This window comes from Neomonachus schauinslandi, chromosome 1 (genome assembly GCF_002201575.2).
Source record: "Neomonachus schauinslandi chromosome 1, ASM220157v2, whole genome shotgun sequence".
NCBI classification, from domain to species: Eukaryota; Metazoa; Chordata; class Mammalia; order Carnivora; family Phocidae; genus Neomonachus; species Neomonachus schauinslandi.
The window spans coordinates 165,961,526-165,983,794 of NC_058403.1; the positions used below are offsets into that span (position 1 = coordinate 165,961,526).

Below are 22,269 nucleotides of genomic sequence, written 5' to 3' on the forward strand. Positions count from 1 at the left end.
CCTACCTCTGGAAAGTATTTCCAAAATTTGTAAAAGAGCTCTATTTAATGGCTTAAAAATAAGCACTTACAGATGAAGAATTTCTAAATCCCGGAAATGTAACAGAAACTAACCCAAATGTTTTTCAAGGTCATGTCATATTTAGAATTTATGAGGTATATTCATATATTCGCCAATCTAAAGAATGCTAGTTTAATAGGCAGTTCACAACACAACTAGTTTTCACTAGAAAGAAAGGATTTTGAGGATTAAAAAATTCCAATATAGGTCATTAAAGCTACTGGAAATAAGGGAAACAGTTGTATGCAAGGAAAGTAGGATGTGTTTTTGGCTGAGAACAGGTATGAAAAAAAAAAAAGGTATGATGATACATTTTTGTTATGAGGAAAGAAAAGTAAATTTGTCCTAAAAGAAAACATTGTTCTACCATGGGAATGAGGAACACAAAGGACAAAATGGTACAGAAAGGTAGGAAGAAAGAAATTTACCTTGTGTGGTCAAATTGACTAAAAACTGTATTGTTATTATGAGGTTTTTAAAATTAAGCTTTAATACCAAGTATATTCATGTAAAATTAAACGTCATTTTCTTCTGCTAAAAGGACAAGTTTTCTTAGACTACTGATCTGCTCTTGATAAGATATTGTGAGAGCTCGAGTTGTTTTGTTTTTTTACCTTTGAAGTAATCTGCCTGGAAAACAAAGATTTTGTGTCTTGTCAAAATACTTTCCTGTGTTTATTAACAGGTCTTTGATTATTTAAGAAGGCTGGTCCTTCTTGTGCGCCTGGGTGGCTGAGCTGGTTAAGCTTCTGCCTGCAACCAGGGTCATGATCCTGGGTCCTGGGAGAGCCCCACATCAGGCTCTTTGCTTGGTGGGGAGCCTGCTTCTCCCTCTCCCTCTCACCCTGCTTGTGCTCTCTCTTGCACACGCTCTCTAATAAATAAAATCTTAAAAAAAAAAAAAAAAAAAAAGCCTGGTCCTTCTCTATTAAAAGACCTAAGTTGTTTTAAGACATACACACACACACACACACAAACTACGTAACTCTTTGTATTTGCCTGCAAAGTCTTCAATGGTCACTTTGGTTAAATGTCATTTCCTTCAATATGACTACAATTTTCCAAACTAAGGTTTCCAATTTTTGTCTAATCCTCTGACTGGGAATCACTGAGAACTAAAACTCCCCTTTTCGTGAACTGCAAACTGAAGTGGGACAACTTGAGGGGCATGTGGGTGGCTCAGTCAGTTGCATCTGCCTTCAGCTCAGGTCATGATCTCAGGGTCCCTCTGCTCAGTGGGAGGTCTGCTTCTCCCTCTCACTCTCCCTCTGTGTTCTCTCTCTCAAATAAATAAAGTCTTAAAAAAAAAAAAAAAGAAATGCCTCTTATTAAGTACCTGTAGTATATAGGCCTAACATGGGTAATCCAATTACATCCTTGCCTCCTTTGATTGAATTGACCGGTTCTGAGGACTAAGAAACTCATTTGCTGACATACGGAATCATCTATTAACTCAGGACAGGTTCAAACCTACTTATACCAGATGGCCCAACAAGATAAAGTATTTCACAGTATTACTCAAATCCTTGAACAGATTATCAGGGTGGGCCCCAGAGATCAGGGACCTATTTTCATGGACGAACCCTCCTTATTTAGAACAATGGTTACAGACTGGATTTCAGACTCTTACTCTGTAATTATTAAAGGGTTTGCTACTATAATCCTACTTAGTTGTGTACTCTCTGGGTTATAATGTGCTCTACCCCTGACTTTCAGCTTATCAGCTACCCAAGAAGTTAATGTCCTCATCATGGACTTCGATCCGTTGGCATCACAGGTGGATTTTAGTAGAAGCTCTGACAGGTTTTTTTGGTTTTGTTTTTTGTTTTTTTGGTGTTTTTTCTTTTTTGTAATGCAAGTGCCTGCCTTAAGCTCTGATTGCAGAGGCATCCTTTACAGAGAGGGCTATCTTTGTAACATGCTGCCAGCCACAGGAACAGATCAAGAGTCCTGAGGACATTTCCCCAGTGAGACTCCTTTATTTTAGACCTTTATTTAGTCCTGAGGACATTTCCCCAGTGAGACTCCTTTATTTTAGATCTTATTGGTTGATTTCAATAACTGACAATTTGGGCCACTTCACTTTTCTCTATCTGCACTTCAAATGCCCAGTATTATGATTTTTAAACTCACCAGTGAAGAATAAACCAATGGGCCCCACCCTGGCTCTCAATTAAAGTAGAACCACAAGGCGATGAGCATTTTCTCTCTCTACCCATCACCCCACTCTGTGGCCCCAGGTGTGCTGTGTAATCTCAAAGTGTTATAAGTAATAAGGTTTCCTGATGGTTGTTGCAGAAGGTCTTCCAAACAATAAAACCACAAGGACTGCTCCATTCACAACTCTCGTTGAGACCAGTGGAAAAAGAGTAATACCCTAACCTTTCTGTGAAGATTCTGAGACATTTAATACTTAATATTCATTTTAAATGAATAAATTAAAAAATATTAATTTGGCTTATATGGTTCCATTTACCACACAGAAACCAGCCATTGAGGAAGGAGGTAGGGGCAGACTTAAGGGTATGGTAGCAAGAGAAACATCAACCAATATTTTGATTTCTAGAAGTAAGTCAGAATAAAAATTTTAACAAAGAACATATTAACACAATTCCATAATGGCTGCTACATGCTAAGTCATAATTAATCTGCCTTGAACTTGTATTTAAAAAAGCATAAAGGTATAAAAATGGTATTTTATATTGCTTCTCATCAAAAGGACTTCAAAAAGAGCACCAAGGGGTTAGACATTATCTGTAACACTTAGATGTGGATTCCTCAATCATGCTGAGTATATTAGGTGCTGCAATAGAACACCTATATAACAACTAAAGGTCAATTCAGAATAAAATAAAATGGCAGGAAAAATTAATTAGTATAGTCATAAATGCTTTTTGCACATATATTCTCAAGGCATTTGACTTACTCAAGTGTTCTTCCTTTGTCTTGATAGACTGGTTAAATTATATAGGCTCTGATGGGCCTGGGTCCCATGTGAAATGAATGAAAACTTGAGAAATACATGGTTTATTCATTAACAGCATTTCTTAAAAGACTTTTCTGGCTTCACTAAGAAAGTGACCTTTACTTAAATTATTATCTTTGATAAGTGAGGTGTAAAGAAAAAGACAGTTTAAGGATTCTCCCCAAATGTGAACATTTACCAGGGTATGCTCTTAAGCCTCCAGTATCTTTCCATAGCAACCACTGATTAGGGACTCAAATCAAAATCGAATCTGCTTATTGTGTGACTTGCAAGCACTAGAAATGGAAAATGATTTTATTTTTTAAAAAAGTCATCAATTTATTCATCTTCTGTCATCTCAAAAGGAAAACAAATCTTTGAAAGTCAAATTGTCCCTTCATGGGATGATGGATTTCTAAATGCTGAGTTCCTTCTGTTCAGTAAAGAGGTAACTCTGATGAATCAGTATCCATAAAGTGACATTTGGCAGAAGAGTAATGTTAGTTAGACAAATGTTCTGTGTAAGTCATAAGATATGACAGAGTGATAATTTTTATGGGCTGCAATAGGCAAGCACATTCAGATTCTCAGAACATCCTTCTGAGTTTAAAAAATGGGTTTGATGACAGATGTTGGCGGGGATGCAGAGAAAGGGGAACCCTCCTACACTGCTGGTGGGAATGCAAGCTGGTGCAGCCACTCTGGAAAACGGTATGGAGGTTCCTCAAAAAGTTGAAAATAGAGCTACCATACGATCCAGCAATTGCACTACTGGGTATTTACCCCAAAGATACAAATGTAGGGATCCGAAGGGGTACGTGCACCCCGATGTTTATAGCAGCAATGTCCACAATAGCCAAACTGTGGAAAGAGCCAAGATGTCCATCGACAAATGAATGGATAAAGAAGATGTGGTATATATATACAATGGAATATTATGCAGCCATCAACAGGAATGAGATCTTGCCATTTGCAACGACGTGGATAGAACTGGAGGGTGTTATGTTGAGCGAAATAAGTCAATCAGAGAAAGACATGTATCATATGACCTCACTGATATGAGGAATTCTTAATCTCAGGAAACCAACTGAGGGTTGCTGGAGTGGGGGGTGGGGTGGGAGGGATGGGGTGGCTGAGTGATAGACATTGGGGAGGGTATGTGCTATGGTGAGCACTGTGAATTGTGTAAGACTGTTGAATCACAGACCTGTACCTCTGAAACAAATAATACATTATATGTTAAAAAAAAAAAAAGATAGTAGGAAGGGAAAAATGAAGGGGGGGAATCGGAGGGGGAGAGGAACCATGAGAGACTATGGACTCTGAGAAACAAACTGAGGGTTCTAGAGGGTAGGGGGGTGGGGGGAAGGGTTAGCCTGGTGATGGGTATTAAAGAGGGCATGTACTGAATGGAGCACTGGTTGTTATATGCAAACAATGAATCATGGAACACTACATCAAAAACTAATGATGTAATGTATGGTGATTAACATAACATAATAAAATAAAAAAGAATGGGTTTGAGAGCAAAGACCTTAGAGATGCTATCAACCACATAAAGAAAGCATGTCAGAGATAAAAATGGTACGAAAGTTGGTACATGAGGTGTCCGTCAAGTCCAAGGCCCAGGGATGCTTAGACATACACTCTACATTATGGTACTGAAATTCTTGAAACCCTGAGCTTCATATTCCATCACAGCATGAAGTTGCATGCCGCCTGTCTGTAAACTTTGGATACCTCCTTACATCACTGTACAATGTGTATCCCAATGAAAAACTTCGGTCTATATTTACATGCTTATTCAATTCCCTGAAAGGATTTGATATACACCCTGATTTTCTGTATCACTAACATGTGACAATAGGATCTTCATGAAACCCTCACAGGCAACTGCATTCAGCTCCAAATGGCAGGTAATTGTTACCATTACTGAGCTTTATTATTTATTTTTTAAAGATTTTATTTGAGAGAGAGCGCACGAGTACGTGAGCAAGTACGAGAGGCGGGGGACAGAGGGAAGAAAGGAGAGGGAGAGGCAGAATCCTCGTTGAGCAGGAAGCCCAATGTGGGGCTCAATCCCAGGACCCTGGGATCGAGCCCCGCATCGGGCTCCCTGCTCCGCGGGAAGCCTGCTTCTCCCTCTCCCACTCCTGCTGCTTGTGTTCCCTCTCTCGCTGTATCTCTCTCTGTCAAATAAATAAAATCTTTAAAAAAAAAAAAATATGCCAGTATCATTTTAGTTCCTCTGTAAGTTATCTAATGTAATCCCTACAACAACTTAAGGTGTAAAGCTTTATTATTCCAATTTCAAAGATGAGAAAAGACTTTGAGAAGTTAAATAATGTCCAATCTCTCATGGGAGCATTCAGGGATAGCTCTAAAACACAAACCCAGGCCTCTTTTATGCCAAAAACTCTGGTTTCTTAAACACTTTGCTAGAGTGATTTTCTGCACTCCAGGATGGCCTCAAATCTCTTTTTCAGGGGTATCACCACCTGTATACTTTTCCTTCTTTCCTTAACCTTGGTATCTCCATAAAAACATGTCATTCCCAAAAAGATCATATTCTAAACTGGTCTTTGTGTCAACAATATACTAGCAAGTGTTAAGGGTAAACACATTGAGCTAGTGAGGTGGGAGTTGGGAAGCACAAAAAAGAAAAATCACATCTGAGCTTTCTGCCCTCAAACAACGAATAGTCTAGAAGTATACTTCTGGAAGTATTGAGAGGGACTTTATTCTGTAATGTATCTAGAAGAACTTACTTTATTCTGGAAGTATCTAGAAGGACTTTAGTGTGTGTGTAGCTAGCACTATGTCCCTGACAAAATCTAGGTCTACTATGAAACAGCATAGTATCTGTCAAGAATTTGTGCTTTCTGTGAAAGCTTAAACCACCAAAAAACTTAACTGTATGTCCCCTTGGGGGATGTCAGTCAAGATAACCCATGAGCAGGATGGGCCACCAGCAAATCTTAGTCTGTATCAGTAAAAATTAGGGAATCACCAGGGAAGGTAGGATGAAGAATGACTAGCTCTTAAGGTTGAGAGAACTAGGAATTGGGTATCAAGCAAAGCTGGATGTTCTTAAAATATTTGAAGGAGACAAACATATGCATTTAAATGCATATGGATAATTTATAGGAATAAAAATTGCCCGTTCGTTCAGGTAAGTTTCTATAAGAATTCAGGCACATCTAGCTCCAAGTTAAATTATGAAGTATACACAGTTTAATAATATATCATTTTTTTCATCAGTTATTCTTCCTTCCATGACTTTTTACCACCTTGGCTTTTCAGAACTCACTGCTATTCCCTGACTGCAGAAATCTGCTCTCTCCAACTAGTATGGGACCCACACCTCACCTTCAAAGCTTGTCTGGCCAGGTGATTGACTCATCGATCATCTACTTGGAGCTAATATATAATAAATACCTCATTATGGCTAAAAAGGCTATGTAAAAAGATATAGAAAAACAAATTGGCATTTTAATTTGTGCCCAAATCCTAGGAGTATTTTAAGACTTTCTTATTCTTTAGCAGAACCCAGTCGTAGAGGGAGATCTGCAAGGTGGGCTGCTCTCTGCAGTCCTCAGAACATCCACTGTCTATGCTGTCTAGAGCCAGACTTGTTGTCTTCAGTGCCAGACTTCTTAGCCTGCTTCCTCATTGGGTTATTTCTTTCCAATGTGACCATTCTTTCTGTGTTTCTAAACCTGGTTACCAAAGCATCTTTCCCTTTTATCATCTACATCCTTAAGCCCATCAAAACTCCCCTCTCCCATCCACTCTTTTCCATCATTAAAACTTAATTTCTCACCATGGTCTCAAGAACTCTTATCAATACAATTCAATCTGTCACTTCTCTCCATCTCTTCCTTCCCTCTCAGCATGCTTTTTCTCCAATCATTCCACTTCCAAGTTGAAGCACATGGGGGGTTAGGGGTGTCAACCCCTGCATAGTCAAAATCCACCTGTAACTTTTGACTCCCCAAAAACTTTACTAATAGCCTACTGTTGCAAGGAGGCCTTACCAGTAACACAGTCAATGAACACATATTTTGTATGCTATAGGTATTACATACTGTATTCTAACAAAGTATTCTAAAGAAAATGTTAAGGAAATTTTAAGAGAATACATTTATAGTACTGTATCTATAGAAAACAATCTGTTTAAGTGGACCCGTGCAGTTCCAACCCATGTTGTTCAAGGGTCAACTGTTTCTAAAGGTCTAAAGTAATTTGTGAATACTTCCAAAGCAGAATATGGGATTCACTGGATTTGGGGAAAGGCGGTACAAGAAACAAACATACGACCACCCATGTACTCATATCCAGTGACAGGAATAAGGGACACAATGAGGTTAGTAGTGTTTATCTTCACTCAGTAGGGCACATCTTACAATGGTGAAAGTGGTAAGGAAGGAAAGAGGGCAGAGACAGTATTGAAATAATTTTGGGTCACAGATAATTTAGTAAATGTGATCACAGATTTTTTTTACATGGAATGAATGGGATATAAAAAAAAAACACTTCTATATCCATTTTTGAAAGATAATGATTTGGATAATGAGCTTGTTTTTATGAACCCCAATTCTTGCTGATCAGCATGAAAATGTGATTACAGATAAAACAGTGTTGTCAAAACATTAAAAGTGTGGGGCTTGGCCTTAGAACAATCCTAATGGCCACAAGACAATCCATTCCACCTTCCAGACTCTACAGAACACAAAATGTCAGAAGAAACCAAAAAACTGCTATCATTAATCATCAAGATACTTCTAGTGTACCTGGATGTTCCTTGTCATATAGACAAATTATCCAGATGGCAAACTAATTTTTTTCAGTTTCCTCTTGAGAGTTTTGTTTCACCCAGGTCTAGTCAACATTGAAGTAATTTTTTTTCTCCCTCCCTTCAATATTATAAAGATCATATTTCTGAAAACACTGTTGCTATATACCATGGCATAGAGAATATAGTTCACTGGTATTGTAATTTACTGTTATTTATCTAATTATGTAATATTGATTTTGTATCATTATATTTACTCATAGCTCTGTTCCTATCTTATCTTCTCCTTCACAAAAACACCTTGAGGAAAAGGCATATTCACACCATTCCTGATGTGTTTAGGACCATGGTTTGCATGCATTATTCCTCATTAATAGGTGTCTGTTGAATGGGCCAATCTACCGTATCTGGATGACCAATATTCAAAGACCCACACTGCAAAGATAAACTAAGTATCAGTATATCCGAATGAGTGAGTTTTTTAGATCATTCAGAATAACATTTTAGCGTTTTGTGGTATCTCAAGGTCATCACTACAAATGATCAAGGCTACTGAAGTATGAAACTGGGTATTGCTATGTAATATAGGGCTAGGTGGTAAGATGGTAGAACATGTCACATGCTTCTATAACCACCACCACCACCGCCGCCGCTGGTACCAGTAAGCTTACGGTAAAGACCAAATTCCACGTATGTCCCCACGTGGTTTATTCCTTGTCCACATCTCTACACTAGCAGCTTCAGCTCACACATTCGTCCTATTCACTATACTTCAGTCAGGTAGTTCTGTTTTTTATGTCCTCAGAGGCACCATAATTGCTCCTGCTACAAGCCCTTTGTCATGTTATTCCTCCATGAGAAATTCTATCTGCCCTTCCCCCTTTCTAACTAGCCAATGCCTACCGGCTCTTCAAGAAGGTCTTTTGAGACAGCTTCTGCCTTCAATGTAAGTGAAACTTCTTAGTTATAGGCCCATATAACCCTCAGAATGCTTATTACAGTTTATAATTATGTATTCATGGAGAGATCACAGGGATAACATCAATTTTCCCCCACTGTCCTCTGAGCAGCATGAAAGCCAGGTCTTTACCTGGCTTGCTTACCATCAGATCACAGTGCCTAGTATTGTGAACAGGAAGGAGTTGCTCAATAAATATTTGTGAATACACCAATGAATGTTTAATTTTATCTTCTGACTACTTCATACATGTACATATATATGCATGGCATACACACACGTTTTTTAATTTGGAATAATTATGCAAGGTTACCTACGAGGCTGCCTATGTATTTTTTTAGGTAAACTCTAAGTCCAACATGGGGCTCAAACTCATGACGCCGATATCAAGAGTCACATGCTCTACTGACTGAGCCAACCAGGTGCCCCCTCCCAAGTATTTTTAAGCATATTTTAAATAGCAGGTGACTCATTAACTTGGATGCTATGGAAATCCACTGGAATTCTCATTACTCTAAACCCAAGTATCTTGTTTCTTTAATCAAATACACATTATGGTCCACGATAAGAGTTAAATCTGGTGCTGATAGGGGATTTGCTGGATTTTCATCTATGTGAAAATGACTTCATACTCCTGGCTAAAACGTGAACTAATATTTATCACTGAGAACATTCAAAGCAACAGGACCTTTTGAATTCCAAGAATCAATGAAAATGTCAATTACTGCTAGATGGACAGGCAGAAAAGAATACAATTTTGTCTGTTCTACTCTTGTCCTGCAAGACTTATGCTCCTGTTCCATTTTCTGAACAATCTAGTAAAATTCAATTTACTTTTTCAATTTGTCTCCAGCCAAGCTTCCTTCTGTCAGCTATGCAGACATTTCAATGATGGCCACGTAGAGTACCAGGAGAAGGACAACTAGAATGAAATTACCTGTGCATTTGCGATCTGTGTCTTCTTTCTTTGACCCACTAATCGTCAACTTGCAGTTGAAGTTTTCCTCCCAGTATTCAGCAAACCATACATTTCTTCTGTTGTTTTCAAGTGTGCGGGACGTAAAATAGGCATCAAACCCTAAACAGAGTTAAATGAAAAGGTCATTGCTTATGGGGCACTGCTGGGACGTTTAGAAATAAAAATACCAGTGATGGTTTTTCTTTGTTTTAGTAGACTGGATGCTCTTTTGTGTCAATCAAAAAAAAAAGAAAAAAAAAAAAGAAAAAAAATATTCCAGTGCTAACCTATGGCTAAATCCCTATTTCAATCTGTCAGGCAGGGATGTGACCTACAAATGACACAGTCACAATGGCCTTAAAGATGACATGATGATCACAACATGTCTTGCATCTCCAGTGATGCTAGACCAGGGACAAAGTGTCTTCTCCTCATCATCAAGATAGTAATTGATAATTTCAGTGCTTACTATGGAGAGGATTCTGTGCTTCACATAGGTTCTTTTATTCATCTCAACAACCAATACGGCAACTACTATCATTCCCACTTTGCCAATGAGGAAACAGAGGCTCAGATGAAATAGAAGCATGCCCGAAGTCAACTATTAGGTAATGTTGCATCTCAGACTACGTGAGCTACTGACCTGTGAATAGCATTTTAACACCTCCCTTTAATAATGCTCCATTGTGTCATTGATATTCTAACCAAAATGGAAGTTTCTGAAAAGGCCACAAGTAAATGCGAGTCTAACATAAAGCTCAGTGTTGCTCACCGAGTGCAGGGGTGTGTGTGAGGAGCAGAAACTCAAGAGGCCAGGTCCCCAGGAAATCTCTTGCTACCTCTTTAGGAGTGCAGCCTTAAATGTTCCAACGGAGCCACAAGGTCTTAGGAGAATCAGACAGGATTCAGTATCACGAGGCGGGCTGGAGGGCCAGCTCCACCACTTCCTAAGTCAGGGGAACATGAGCAAGTGTATGCTTTCCTCATCTTCCTTTCATCTTTCTGCAGAAACGAAGACAACCCTATCTCCTTCCCTCACAGCACCTTGTTTGGGGTGGTGAGAAGACTTTGGAAACTTACAGAGTTCAGTGTTAACAACCACAGGAGATGGACTTGCTTTCACATTATTTAAATTACTCAGTTTTCCCCTCGTTTTAAGACCATAAAAAAATAGCTTCAGACTCTAAACTCCATGAAAGGAGCTTATCAGGTTAACTCTATTCACCACTAAGTGGCTAACACCAAATTCATGGCCTGACATATATGACACCTACTATAAATAGAAAATCTGAAATAAGTAAATGAGACAGAGTAAAAAGGAAAAAAACAAAGCACAAGAGATTATATAATATTTTAGGGAAAATAGAAAGAGTATTTGGCATCTCTTAGGTCATTTTCCAGGCTCATGTCAGTACATGCTGGCCAACTGTCCTTTTATCCCACTACCTTAACTGATTTGAAAGTAATCTGGCTAGAATACGTGATCACATTCTGATATCAATACTGATTAAGCTACCCGGCTGGAAGTCCTCCTGCCTCCCTGTTCTACCACAGCCCTGCCTCCAGACGGCTATTAAGTAGAACACAATATTCCTAAACAAAGGAAAATCTTTAAGGAAAATACACATGAGTCCCCGATGTTTCCAAAAACACTAAATATATGCATTCAGTCATGTATACACATGCATACATGGTGACTGGTGAGCAGCTTTTTGCCCCATGTCCCCCCCTCCCACCTGGCCCCCCCCAAAACCCAAGTAATCAACAGTGCTGTGATTATGTGACAATGACCCCTAATTAGACCCCTAATTAGACCCTGCTTCCAGGGCTTCATACCTATCTACACGTCCCCTTTGCTGCACTGTGCCCTTCTCCGTGGCACATGGACAGGTGTGACGCAGGCAGAGGCTGGGAAGCCCTGGCCTCACTGTGGCTTGTTTTTGTGGAATTCTCTTTCTTGGAATCCAGCTGCCGTGCTCTAAGACATTTGACAGGAGGATGATAGGTCCTGTGGAAAAAGCCCAGCCCGTCTCAGCAAAACTTCTTTGGAGATTGCAGCCCTCCAGCAGACCGTGGTAGAAGAACCACTTAGCTAAGACCAGCTCCCGTTGCACAGTGGTAGTTGATGATTAAGCCAGTAACACTGGAGGTAATTTTTTAAGTAGCCAGACAACTGAAACACTCACAGCACCTGGAGCCTCTATGCGCAACACGCAAACAAAACACCCTTCAGGAAGAAGCACCCTAGACAGAAAACATCCAAGTTTCAGAAGTAAACTCTTCTGCCGTGTGCCACAGGTCTGAATCCCAAACCAGCCTCAGAATAGGAACTACTGAAATGGCTCAGGTTGTAACAAGGATATATCCATGCCTCAGCTCAGAAGAAAACATCTTTAAAGGAAACCTCATCATTGAAAATGTCTACCGCGTCAAAACGCTTCTCTCCATCCTGTGTCTGCTGGAAATGCAAGAGCCCATTGAGGAAGGAGGGACTAGTATTGCGGCTAATGTGCAGGTAGGTGACCACAGAACATTTAAAAGAGAAGAAAAAGAAAGGAAAGCAGCAGTCAGAACATCCCTCTGATCTGAGTGAGAACAAACAGACTTCAGGAAAGAAAGCAAGTATCATAAAGGCTGTCTCTATGCACTACAGCACAACATAGAAAAGGAGCAGGACGTCTGAACCAGAGCCCCTGTCCTTTTCACTCACGTACATAGCTGATGCTTAGCTTCCTCCTCTTCTTCCTCCCTGTGAGCCCGCTGGCTACCTGCACCTGTAAGTTGAGAACTGCTCTTGCTTCCCAAATGCATGTATATATGAATTTCCTGAGTATCTCCTAAGATGCAGATTCTGATTGAGGAGGTCTGGGGTGGGGCCAGATACACTGCAGTTTTAAAAATCCCAGATGATGCTCATGCTGCTTATACTTTAATAAGCAGGGCTCCAGGGCAAATCCTCCATTTTAACAAGCCCCACATGATCCTCATGCTGCCCGGACTTTGAGAAGCAGGATTCCGGAGCAAATCCTGAACATCAGCAGGTGGGACTTGAGCAGTTCCAGCCCAATTTGTAAGATCTCAGTATTGCCACCCTCTTGGCCTCAAATTTATGCCTTGGTTCAGATGGCAGGAGCTTTGCTTACCATCCTATTGCTTGCAGATGGCCCAGGAAGATAGAACATGCTGTATTACTTGCTGGTGAATTTTTCTCAGCATTGCTGCTCTGGGCCCCTTTGCAGCCTCCAAACCTGTATGCCCTGTCACCACTCTGGGCTCTCCAGCCCGGCATTTCAATCTAGCTGCTGTGTCTTAGTGTTGCGGAAAAGGTAACTGAAATAGCCCTGTGTCTTCACTACCTCCTCTGAAGGTCCATGGACTCTGAGGGGAAAACTCAGAGCGTTCAGTCAAGTAGTAATGTAGCATATATTTGCTTTTGAGTGGTGTCCTGAAGACCTCAACAGTTTGGCTTTTTTTGGTATGGAAGCCGCACAGTGTCCTGGTGAATACAGACATGTTGTTCTCGCTCAGAGACACGCTGTGTGGGTCTGTGGGTGTGGGTCTGACTCCGACATTCCCATTTTCTACCTGTATGACCTTGAACAGATGACTCAGCTATTTTGTGTCTCAGTTTCCTCATCTGTAGAAGGGGATTAATTTTAATATCTACCTTAGTGTTGTTAGAGGGGTTAAATGAGCCATCATTTGTAAAGTATTCAGCATTGCACCTGATGAAGTAAAATACAGACTGTTGGTTGTAAAATAACCATACTCATCCATTAAATATTTCTTGAGCACTTACCCTGTGACAGGCACTGTTCTCTACACTCACTAATCTTGGGTTAAGACAGATGGCCCCTCGTCGGATTGATAGCTAGCCTGGTGGGGAAGATAGATTTTGGCAAGTACCACTTAAATATAAAATTACAACTGTGATGGTCTCTATGAAGGAAGGGTACATGATGTCATAGTGTTTGGCGAGTACACACACATGCACAGAGACAGAGAACTGTCTTGGAGTGCCAAAGAGGGCTACTTGGAGTAAACACAGATGAGAAAAGGAAAAAAAAAATAGGTTTTAACTGCAAAGAGACTGGACATTTAATCAGATGGAATCGCATGTGCTTCATCTTAAGAATACTGAAGTCATTTAGCATTACAGAAGCTCCCAGGACAACCCGGCCTTAAAATCAACAAATATAAATGAACCATCTCCTATATATATATGCAATCTAGAATTGCTACTAAAATTCTAATAAACCAATGGCATAAATGTTAATGTTAATGAATGAATAAATATATGAATAAGCTATTTTTGTGAGATGTCAAAATCTTTGTCAGATTTCTATTTGGTCATACAAAAAATTGCACTGATAGTTACAATTACAAAGATAATAAGCACTTCGTATCCATTTTCTCAATGAGCGTCACATAAACCCTAAGACGTGGGTACTAATCATAGCAACACTTTTGAGGTAGAAACTAAGGCTCGGAGAGAAATTTGGGCCCAAATCAGCCTGCTTCTAGACCCCGGTTTTTGATGTCCATACATAGTGTTTCACACATTTTGGTGGGAATCACGATCATCTGGAGAGCTGATGAAGAAAATAGAGATCATGGAGGCAGGTCAGCCCTGTTGTTTTCCCCTCAAGTTCCCCAGGAGATTCTCATATTCCAAAGATTGAGAACCATGGCGATGGTGCATTGCTGGGGTCCACTTATTATTCCTCCTCTTTGCCCTCTCTAATAAATGCCCTGTCACCAAGTTACTACATCAAACAGAAATCCCACTAGGCAACTGGACGGTTCAGCAGGTGGAAGAGCAAAACTATTCTATGATCAGGGGCTGGAATGAGTGAGCCAATCAAAATGGTAAAACCAGCAGCATGGACTCACCATGCTGGGACAAAAACCAGTTTCAGAAAACAGAGCTCCTCTCAGACAATTCAAAGAAGCAGAAGCAGAGGTCAATAGCTGTTATTCAATTGAGTGAATCCTTGCTGATTTACCTCAGCTTAGTTGAGTCCAATTTCTTTCAGGACCTACCAGTTTGTTTATTTCTGTTTAGAAAGGCCATGGCAAGAGATAAATTAAGTCTCCCTGGTTCCCTCATTTTCATCCTTATGGAATGAAGCTGTCCAGGAAATATTCAAGTTTTTAAAAGAGATCTTGCTGTAGCCACGTGTTCACAATGCCCTGGAATGTTCTTGGTTGCCTTTTGGGTTAGGCACACATCATACCTCTTCTTTATTAACAGACAAGGAGCTTCTGCTATGGGGTGGTCCAAAGCTTTCCCTCTGACTACAGGCACTAACCCAATACTCTTGGCCTATCATTACAGTTTCTGTACCCTAGTGATTTTACCTTTTTTTTTTTTTTAATGCAGGGCCTGAACTCACGACCTGAACTCATGACCCCGATATCAAGAGTTAGACGCCCAACTGTTACTGGTAAGGAACCTCAACTTGTGTTTTTTAATTTAATTTTATTTCATTTCATTATTTATTTTTTTTAAAGAATAGGGTATTTAATACAGGATGTGCAGTCACCAAGGTGCAACAGAATCAGGGACAGAAGCAGAAAATGGAGTAACTCTAATCTAATAATATAGGTAGACAGGGGTATGTATGTGTATTCCAGTGAATTGAGACTTTATTCCTATTCTTATAGGAGCTCAGAAGAAAAGTGATCTGAACACACATGCCTTTATATTGGTTAAATTATCAGAGTTTTAAAATTTAACCCAAGGCACCAAGACCGGGGTTTCAGCTCACAGAAAACAGAATAAGAATTATGTTAAAGGAGAAAGGTCATTCTTGTATGTGGAGCTGATGAAATTCTTAGTATTAAATTATTCCTTTTGTTGAACAGATTATTTTAATTTCAGAAATTAATCTACAGGTGATTCTAAGGCAAATGTCTCACTGGGTACATGTTGAACAAAATTCGTATAACCTTGGAAGTAAACCTAAAACAACATGGAAATAACAAGGAGGGTTTTAGCTGGCATTACGACTACATTTATATGGTTCTTTCCTCTTTAACTGGGGTGCTGCCCTCAAATGCCCCCTGAAATTTGTGGCTGAGACAAGAGTGTGCAAATGAAGAGACATATAATTCATCTAGGGCAGGATGTTTGGGAGGTGACCTTTCCAGCTGAAGAGGAAGAAGCTCTCACAAGTGTGTGGCATGAGAGGAAAGCTATCAGAGTGTCAAGAGGGGGTTAGAGGACACAGCTGCCTGTTCAGCCAGGGTGAAGGGATGCTGACAGATACTAATGGGGCTTCACGCAGCATAAGAGAGTGACAAGCAAGTAGTCCTGATTGCTGCTTTAACCACACAAGCCATGCATTGCAGATTAGAACATCACGGTCAGCCTAAATGGCAGGGAGCACCCAAGGCTTCTTTCTACCATCTCATAAAGGAGAGGCTCTTAGCTCTTCTTGAGCCACCTATGTTCTACGTTCGACTCAGGAAGGATGGCTAATGATTTAGAAACATAGTTTCTGGCACATCATAGGCATGTGATACAGAACAAATCTGTGAATGAATAAAAAGACAGAGAATGACAGCGAGAAGGAGGGAAGGGAAAGGAGGAGAGAAGAGGAGAAGAAAGGAGAGGAGAGTGGGGATGAGGGACGGAGGGGAAGGTATGAGGGGAGGAGAGGCGAGAACCGAATAGAGTAAGAACCAGGGGAACTCACATTGTCTGCTACCAAGCAGGTAAATCTGAAAAACAAATTTTGAAAACAAGCCTTTATTTGTTTTACCCCTTTTTCTATGTATATGATATAATTCATAGTGGGTTAAACTGTGGTCCTCAAAAAGATATGTCCATATCCCAACCCCCTGAACTTGGGAGTGTGGCCTTATTTGAAAAATATTTTCATAGTGGATAACAAGAAATTATATGGCAAATGGAATTAAGTTAAAGATCTCTGAGTGAGATCATCCTGCATTGTCTGTATGGGCCCTAAATCCAATGACAAGTATCCTTGTAGGAGACAAAGGGAGCAGAAGCCATGGGGGAGGCCATGTGTATGTAGATGCAGGCACAGACTAGAGTAATGGAGCCATAAGCCAAGGAATGCCTGGAGCCACCTGATGCTGGAAGAGGCAGGAAGTATCCTCCCCAGACAGCCTTCAGAGGAAGCAGCATCAAATTGACATCATCCTTTCAGATTTCTGGACTCCAGAACTGAAAGATTATGAAGTTCTATTGTCTTTAAGCCACTAAGTTTGTGGTCAGTTGTAATAGAACCCCCAGTAAACTAATGCACTCATGATAAGTAAAAAAGTCTTATTGGTAGATACCTTTCTACGGCTTCTCTCTGGTCTGAAAGACATTTGTTTCTCAGATGTTGCAAACTGATGTCTTGCAGAACATATTTAACCTACGGACTTGTCCTTTCTCTTTCTCCCAAGAGTATTTAATTTCATTTGTTTTCCCAAGAGTATTTTAAAGCTAATTTAAAAATCAGAAGATTTCACTTATAAGTCCCAATTTTTGGGTTCACTTGTGAAATCAGATGATCCTTTAACACAGACCCCATTCCCACGTGGCAGCCATCAGGTGCTGAGGAATGGCTATTGCCTTCAGGTGAGTCTCCATTCTCCAGCTCGCAGTATTTCCCTACCACCTCTGATGGCTTCAACCTGGCCTCTTTTTGCATTCGTTAAGATGCATTTTGTCATGGTTGATACTGAAGTTTCCACCCCCAAGAAACGCATCTCCTCTTACTTCAACTGACACATTTGTTGCAACATGAGTGGTATACAGTCTCCACTGAATTGAGTATCTCAGGCCCCTAAGAATATATCCATGAAAAAGGTGCTAAGAACAGAGGGATGTCGGGAAAGAAGCAGGATTTAAAATTAACACAGAGTGCACCTGGGTGGCTCAGTCAGTTAAGCATCAGACTCTTGATTTCAGCTCAGGTCATGTTCTCAGGGTTGTGAGATCGAGCCCCACCTGGGGCTCCACACTGGGCATGGAGCCTGCTTAAGATTCTCTCTCTCCCTCTCCCTCTACCCCCCACCCTGAAAAAAACTAACAAAGAGAAATATATCCTCATATACACAAACAATAATCACTTAAAAGATATAGCAAAAGAGAAGACCAAAATTAAAAGAATAACAACAATAAAAAATACCTATCGAAGAACAGGTATACCCTTCCATGTAATCAAGTTGACTTTTGTCCTTCAGGAGTTTTGTTTTAATTAATTAACATTTTCCTTATGTCAATTCTCTAGAAGCTAAATTGTACATTTTACATCATTTTAATAAAAATATTAACATCTTTTTTCCCCCTAGCACTAGACAATTACCTTCAGAGTTCATATGGAAAAAATATTAAGAATGAGGAGACTTCTGAAAAAGAAGAGCAACAGAACATGAGTGTTTGGGGGTGCTGAGAATGGATTGGAGGTCAGGATGAGGAGGGCAAACTCTACCAGGTAATATAATGTAACAACAGATTATAAATCCTCTATGATTAAAAAAAGAGTCCTGACATAAGAATAAAGAGATCAATGGACCATTGACATTCAACAGAAAGTCCAGAAAGACTTGATTGCACATGCGAATTTCATATAACAGAGAATAAAGGTAGTGTTTCAAATCACTAGAAACATATTACCCTTTTAATAATCATATTAATAAACAGCAGCTGGTTGGATAATTGGTTAATGATCACAGTGGATCTCAGTTCAGAATGTGACATTGTATTAGCCCACAAAAAAATACAAGAAGCATTACATGGACTTAACCATAGTAAGTGAACATGGGGTTTCCCATCTCTGTAAGAGAATGGATTTTGCATGGTTGCAGAAACTGGAGATCCTCCACACTTGGTGTGATGCCACCTGCTGCAGAACAGCCATGGTAGGGTCCAGTGTCATGTGGCGCACTCCCCATACCCTGGGCACATGGCCCTGACTGCACTTGCACAGTGCTGTGGAAGATCATGTCCTTGTCTGTCTGTCTCTCTCTCATGACTCTGAGTTCTTACCATGAAGAAACTGCCCAAGTGCCTGTAAACATTTATTGAAGTAAATCGAAGTTGGAGACATGTAATCAGTTTGGCAACAAAATCCTTGGTGATCTAGTGGGATAAGTTAGGCTTTTAGATGCGCCCCAAAATTTGCCGGCTATATCTATTGAGAGTGGTGGAAACCAGCTATTATTTTTGAGAAAACAAATAAGAATTACTACAATGGAAATTACCCCACAAAGAACAAAAATCCCATGGGAAGTGTTTATGGATGAGGTAGAAGGAATAATGTTTGCAATATTATTCCACAAAATGCCTCCAAAGGGCTGTTGGGTATTATATAATGCTAGAATGCTTGCCATTTTTCACTCTTTTAAACTGGGATGCAGAAGGGCATTTTATGTAATCTGAGTACACTTATATGGAAACAAATATGGGTATAAACAATACATATTAAATTGATAGTTTTAGCATTATAATGGTTGAAAGCAGACTCCTAAACTAGAATTCTAGGGTTCAATTCCTAGGTTTGTCACTTACTAGCTAGATGACCTTGAGCAAATGACTTAACCAGGCTAAGTTTCTCAGTCTGTAAAACTGAGGATAAAATGATGATAATATCTACTCCATAGGATTCTTAAGAGGTTTCCATGTGAGAATACATGCAGTGTTGAGAATAATGCATGGCACATAATAAGAGTACAGATGTTAGCTAAATTAAAAGAAAATAAACACAGACACACGTGTAAAGTGACTAAAAAAGAGAAAGAGAGTACAAGAAGAGGAAATTCAGAAAACTTTGAATTTGATCACCAGAAACTCTCAATGAAATAGTCATCTATCAAGGTCCTGGCTCTCGAGTCAGATGGACCTGAGTTTGAACCCTAACTCTGCCAGTCACCAGCTATTTTATTTAACTTCTCTTATGCTAAGTGGATCACTTACTGTCCATGTTTTGTTGTTGAACTGGATATTCATTCACTCTGCTTCTCCATCATTTATGCATGTATATATGCATTCATTCTTTCCAGAAGAAACTTAAAGTGGTATCTTTGTTTCACCTATTAAATGAGTACAATTGTACCTACCTTAGAGATGGGTGTAAAGATTTAAAATATGAAGGCTAAACCAGCTAATCTCTTACAGTTGCTAGTAGCAGCCAGATAGTATAAAGCAACCAACCACCTTCCCTCTGAGAAAGCCCCTTCTTGATTTCCTATGCCATGTGCAGCATCTGTGAGCTTAACAGCTGGAATAGATGTTGCTTTGCAGCAACTCAGGATGCATAAGTTCAGTAGACAAGAAAGATACAAGGCCATCCCTCAAGTGAGTGCTTTAGGAGGTGAGATTTGAAGAAGCCAACTTCCTGCAGGCCACAGGGTATGGTGGAAGGTTCCTTTCTTTCTTCTACCACACCTTCATAATGATGCTCAGCTTAAACCCCTGTGTTAGCTAGTTAAGTGTTCCATACAGAGCATTGGTCAAGGGTCAGACTCAGTGATCACTCACATAGCTTACAGCATTAACTTGGCCTTGGGTTTTTTCTATTTCTTGCCTTCCTCCCCTCCGGCTTCCCTCATCTTTCCCTTCATCCATCCATACTATGTTATTTTCTATTTCCATGTCTTTCTTTCCAGCAACAATGAACCTTTGTGCAATCTTGGCTGCAACACATGTTAGTGCTATGTGTCAAAAGTCATAAAAAAAGGTACAAACTCTTTGATCTAGTGATTTTACTTCATGGTACTTACCCAATGAAGTAAGCATATGCATTTTTTAGAAAAGCTGTATGAAGTACTGGATGATATTAAGAAATCATTAATTTTATCAAATATGATAATGGCATGATGATTATATAAATAGGTTTTACCAGTTAGAAATACATTTTGAAATATTTTAGTAAGAAGTCCTAAAGTCTGGGATTCAATCTGAAATGTCCCTTCACCATAAAAGTTCACAGGGAATAGTTAAAACATAGAAAAACACATGGTGCTCTTGCTCACATTTTCATAAAAGGAAATATGGTATATGGTAGGGACTGTCTTTATAGAAACCAAGAATAATAGGGTGTGTTGCAAACATTGCTTATTTATTGGTCAGTGTCTGTGGCTTAATATTGCTATTTGCATTATAAAGACTTTTTTTTTTTTTTTTCTGTAGGACTCAAAAGAGTGTAGAATTTTCTATGATTTCCTCCTAGGCCACCAAGAGGCTTCCTTGTGGGAGAGTACAAGTATGAAAGGGAGCATATCCTACATTCCATAGAACACACATCCTGGTATTGTCCTCCTGCTGCCATCAGGGTTGAAAATCTACCATATGATTAGTAGATCCCAGGGAAGTTCCTTCATTTTTTTTTTAAAAACCATGCCTTCAAGAATCCATCAGAGAAGAGGAACTCTGTCTCCTGAACTCCAAGACCCTTCTCAGCTTCTATTACTTTCTCAACATCCAGGAAGGCACACGACAGTAAGTTCCCAGACAGGCTGTTGGCCCAATTACCTAGCTGGAGAAGATCATGTTAAATCCAAAACAGTCACTGAGGATCTGCCAGGGAATTCTCCAACTGAGATCTGCCTTTCATAAAAGACAGCCTTTAGATAAGAAGAGGAATGCTTGGCAAGGCCTGATGCATCTCCCTAGGGCTGGGCTATAATGGCCCACAAGTACTCATATGTGTACAGTTCCTTTCTCCAGGAGCTCAGCCTCTGTTCTGCATGAGGTATTTGCAGAATATCTATGTCTGCAACAGTAGTTCATAGCCCTGGCTACACACCGGAATTGTGTATGAAACATAAACACACACACATATACACACACAGGCATACACACAACCCTAGGCCTGGACTCCAGGCCAGACCAGCTAAATCAGAGCTTCTGTTGGTGGGCCTAGGCATTAGCATTTCAACTTCTCAGGTTATTCTGCTGTGCAGTCTAGAATATTGCTCTAGAATATTATGTGATTTTATCACTCATATGTACATTTTACACACCACCCTAGAAGAGTTGTCCAAGGGACACCAGAAACACAGAAGACAAGGTCTCTTAACTTGAATGTATCTATTTTTGGTATATGTATATCATGATTACTCATATAGTATCTATTCTTGGTATATGCATCATGATTACTCAGATAATATCACTTGCTCAAATGTCTTTTAAAACATCAAATAAAGACTGAGTATGTTGTCATAATTGATTGCATCTCAGTGTCATTCTTTTAAAATTGTTATACATTATATGAAAGCTTCCCAAAATTTTAATTAATAAACTCTGCCATATAGAGAGTATACATATATTTATTCAAGCTTGATATCATCCTAATTAATGCAGGGTCAGATTTATGCTTCCATAGTAAATTTTGTGAACATTTGTAAAACATGATTTTTCTGAGAAATGTTTAAGAATTTTTAAGATCGTATTATGATTACACTCATGTATGCCTATAGTTTTCCAATAAGCATAACATTACAAAGTAAGGAATTTAACCCATAGTCGGTATTGAACTTTAACTACTGGAACTTACCCATTTTTCCAGTCA

At 39.6% G+C, this 22,269-nt stretch overlaps 1 protein-coding gene across 1 annotated transcript in view; it reads right to left on the reverse strand.

The window, feature by feature from the left end:
* Positions 1-22,269, reverse strand: part of GRM7 (glutamate metabotropic receptor 7) — an 886,221-nt gene that overhangs the window by 294,047 nt on the left and 569,905 nt on the right. Inside the window, 1 exon segment of the mRNA XM_021694901.1 lies at positions 9,716-9,856. Coding sequence (XP_021550576.1) covers positions 9,716-9,856 — 141 coding nt within the window.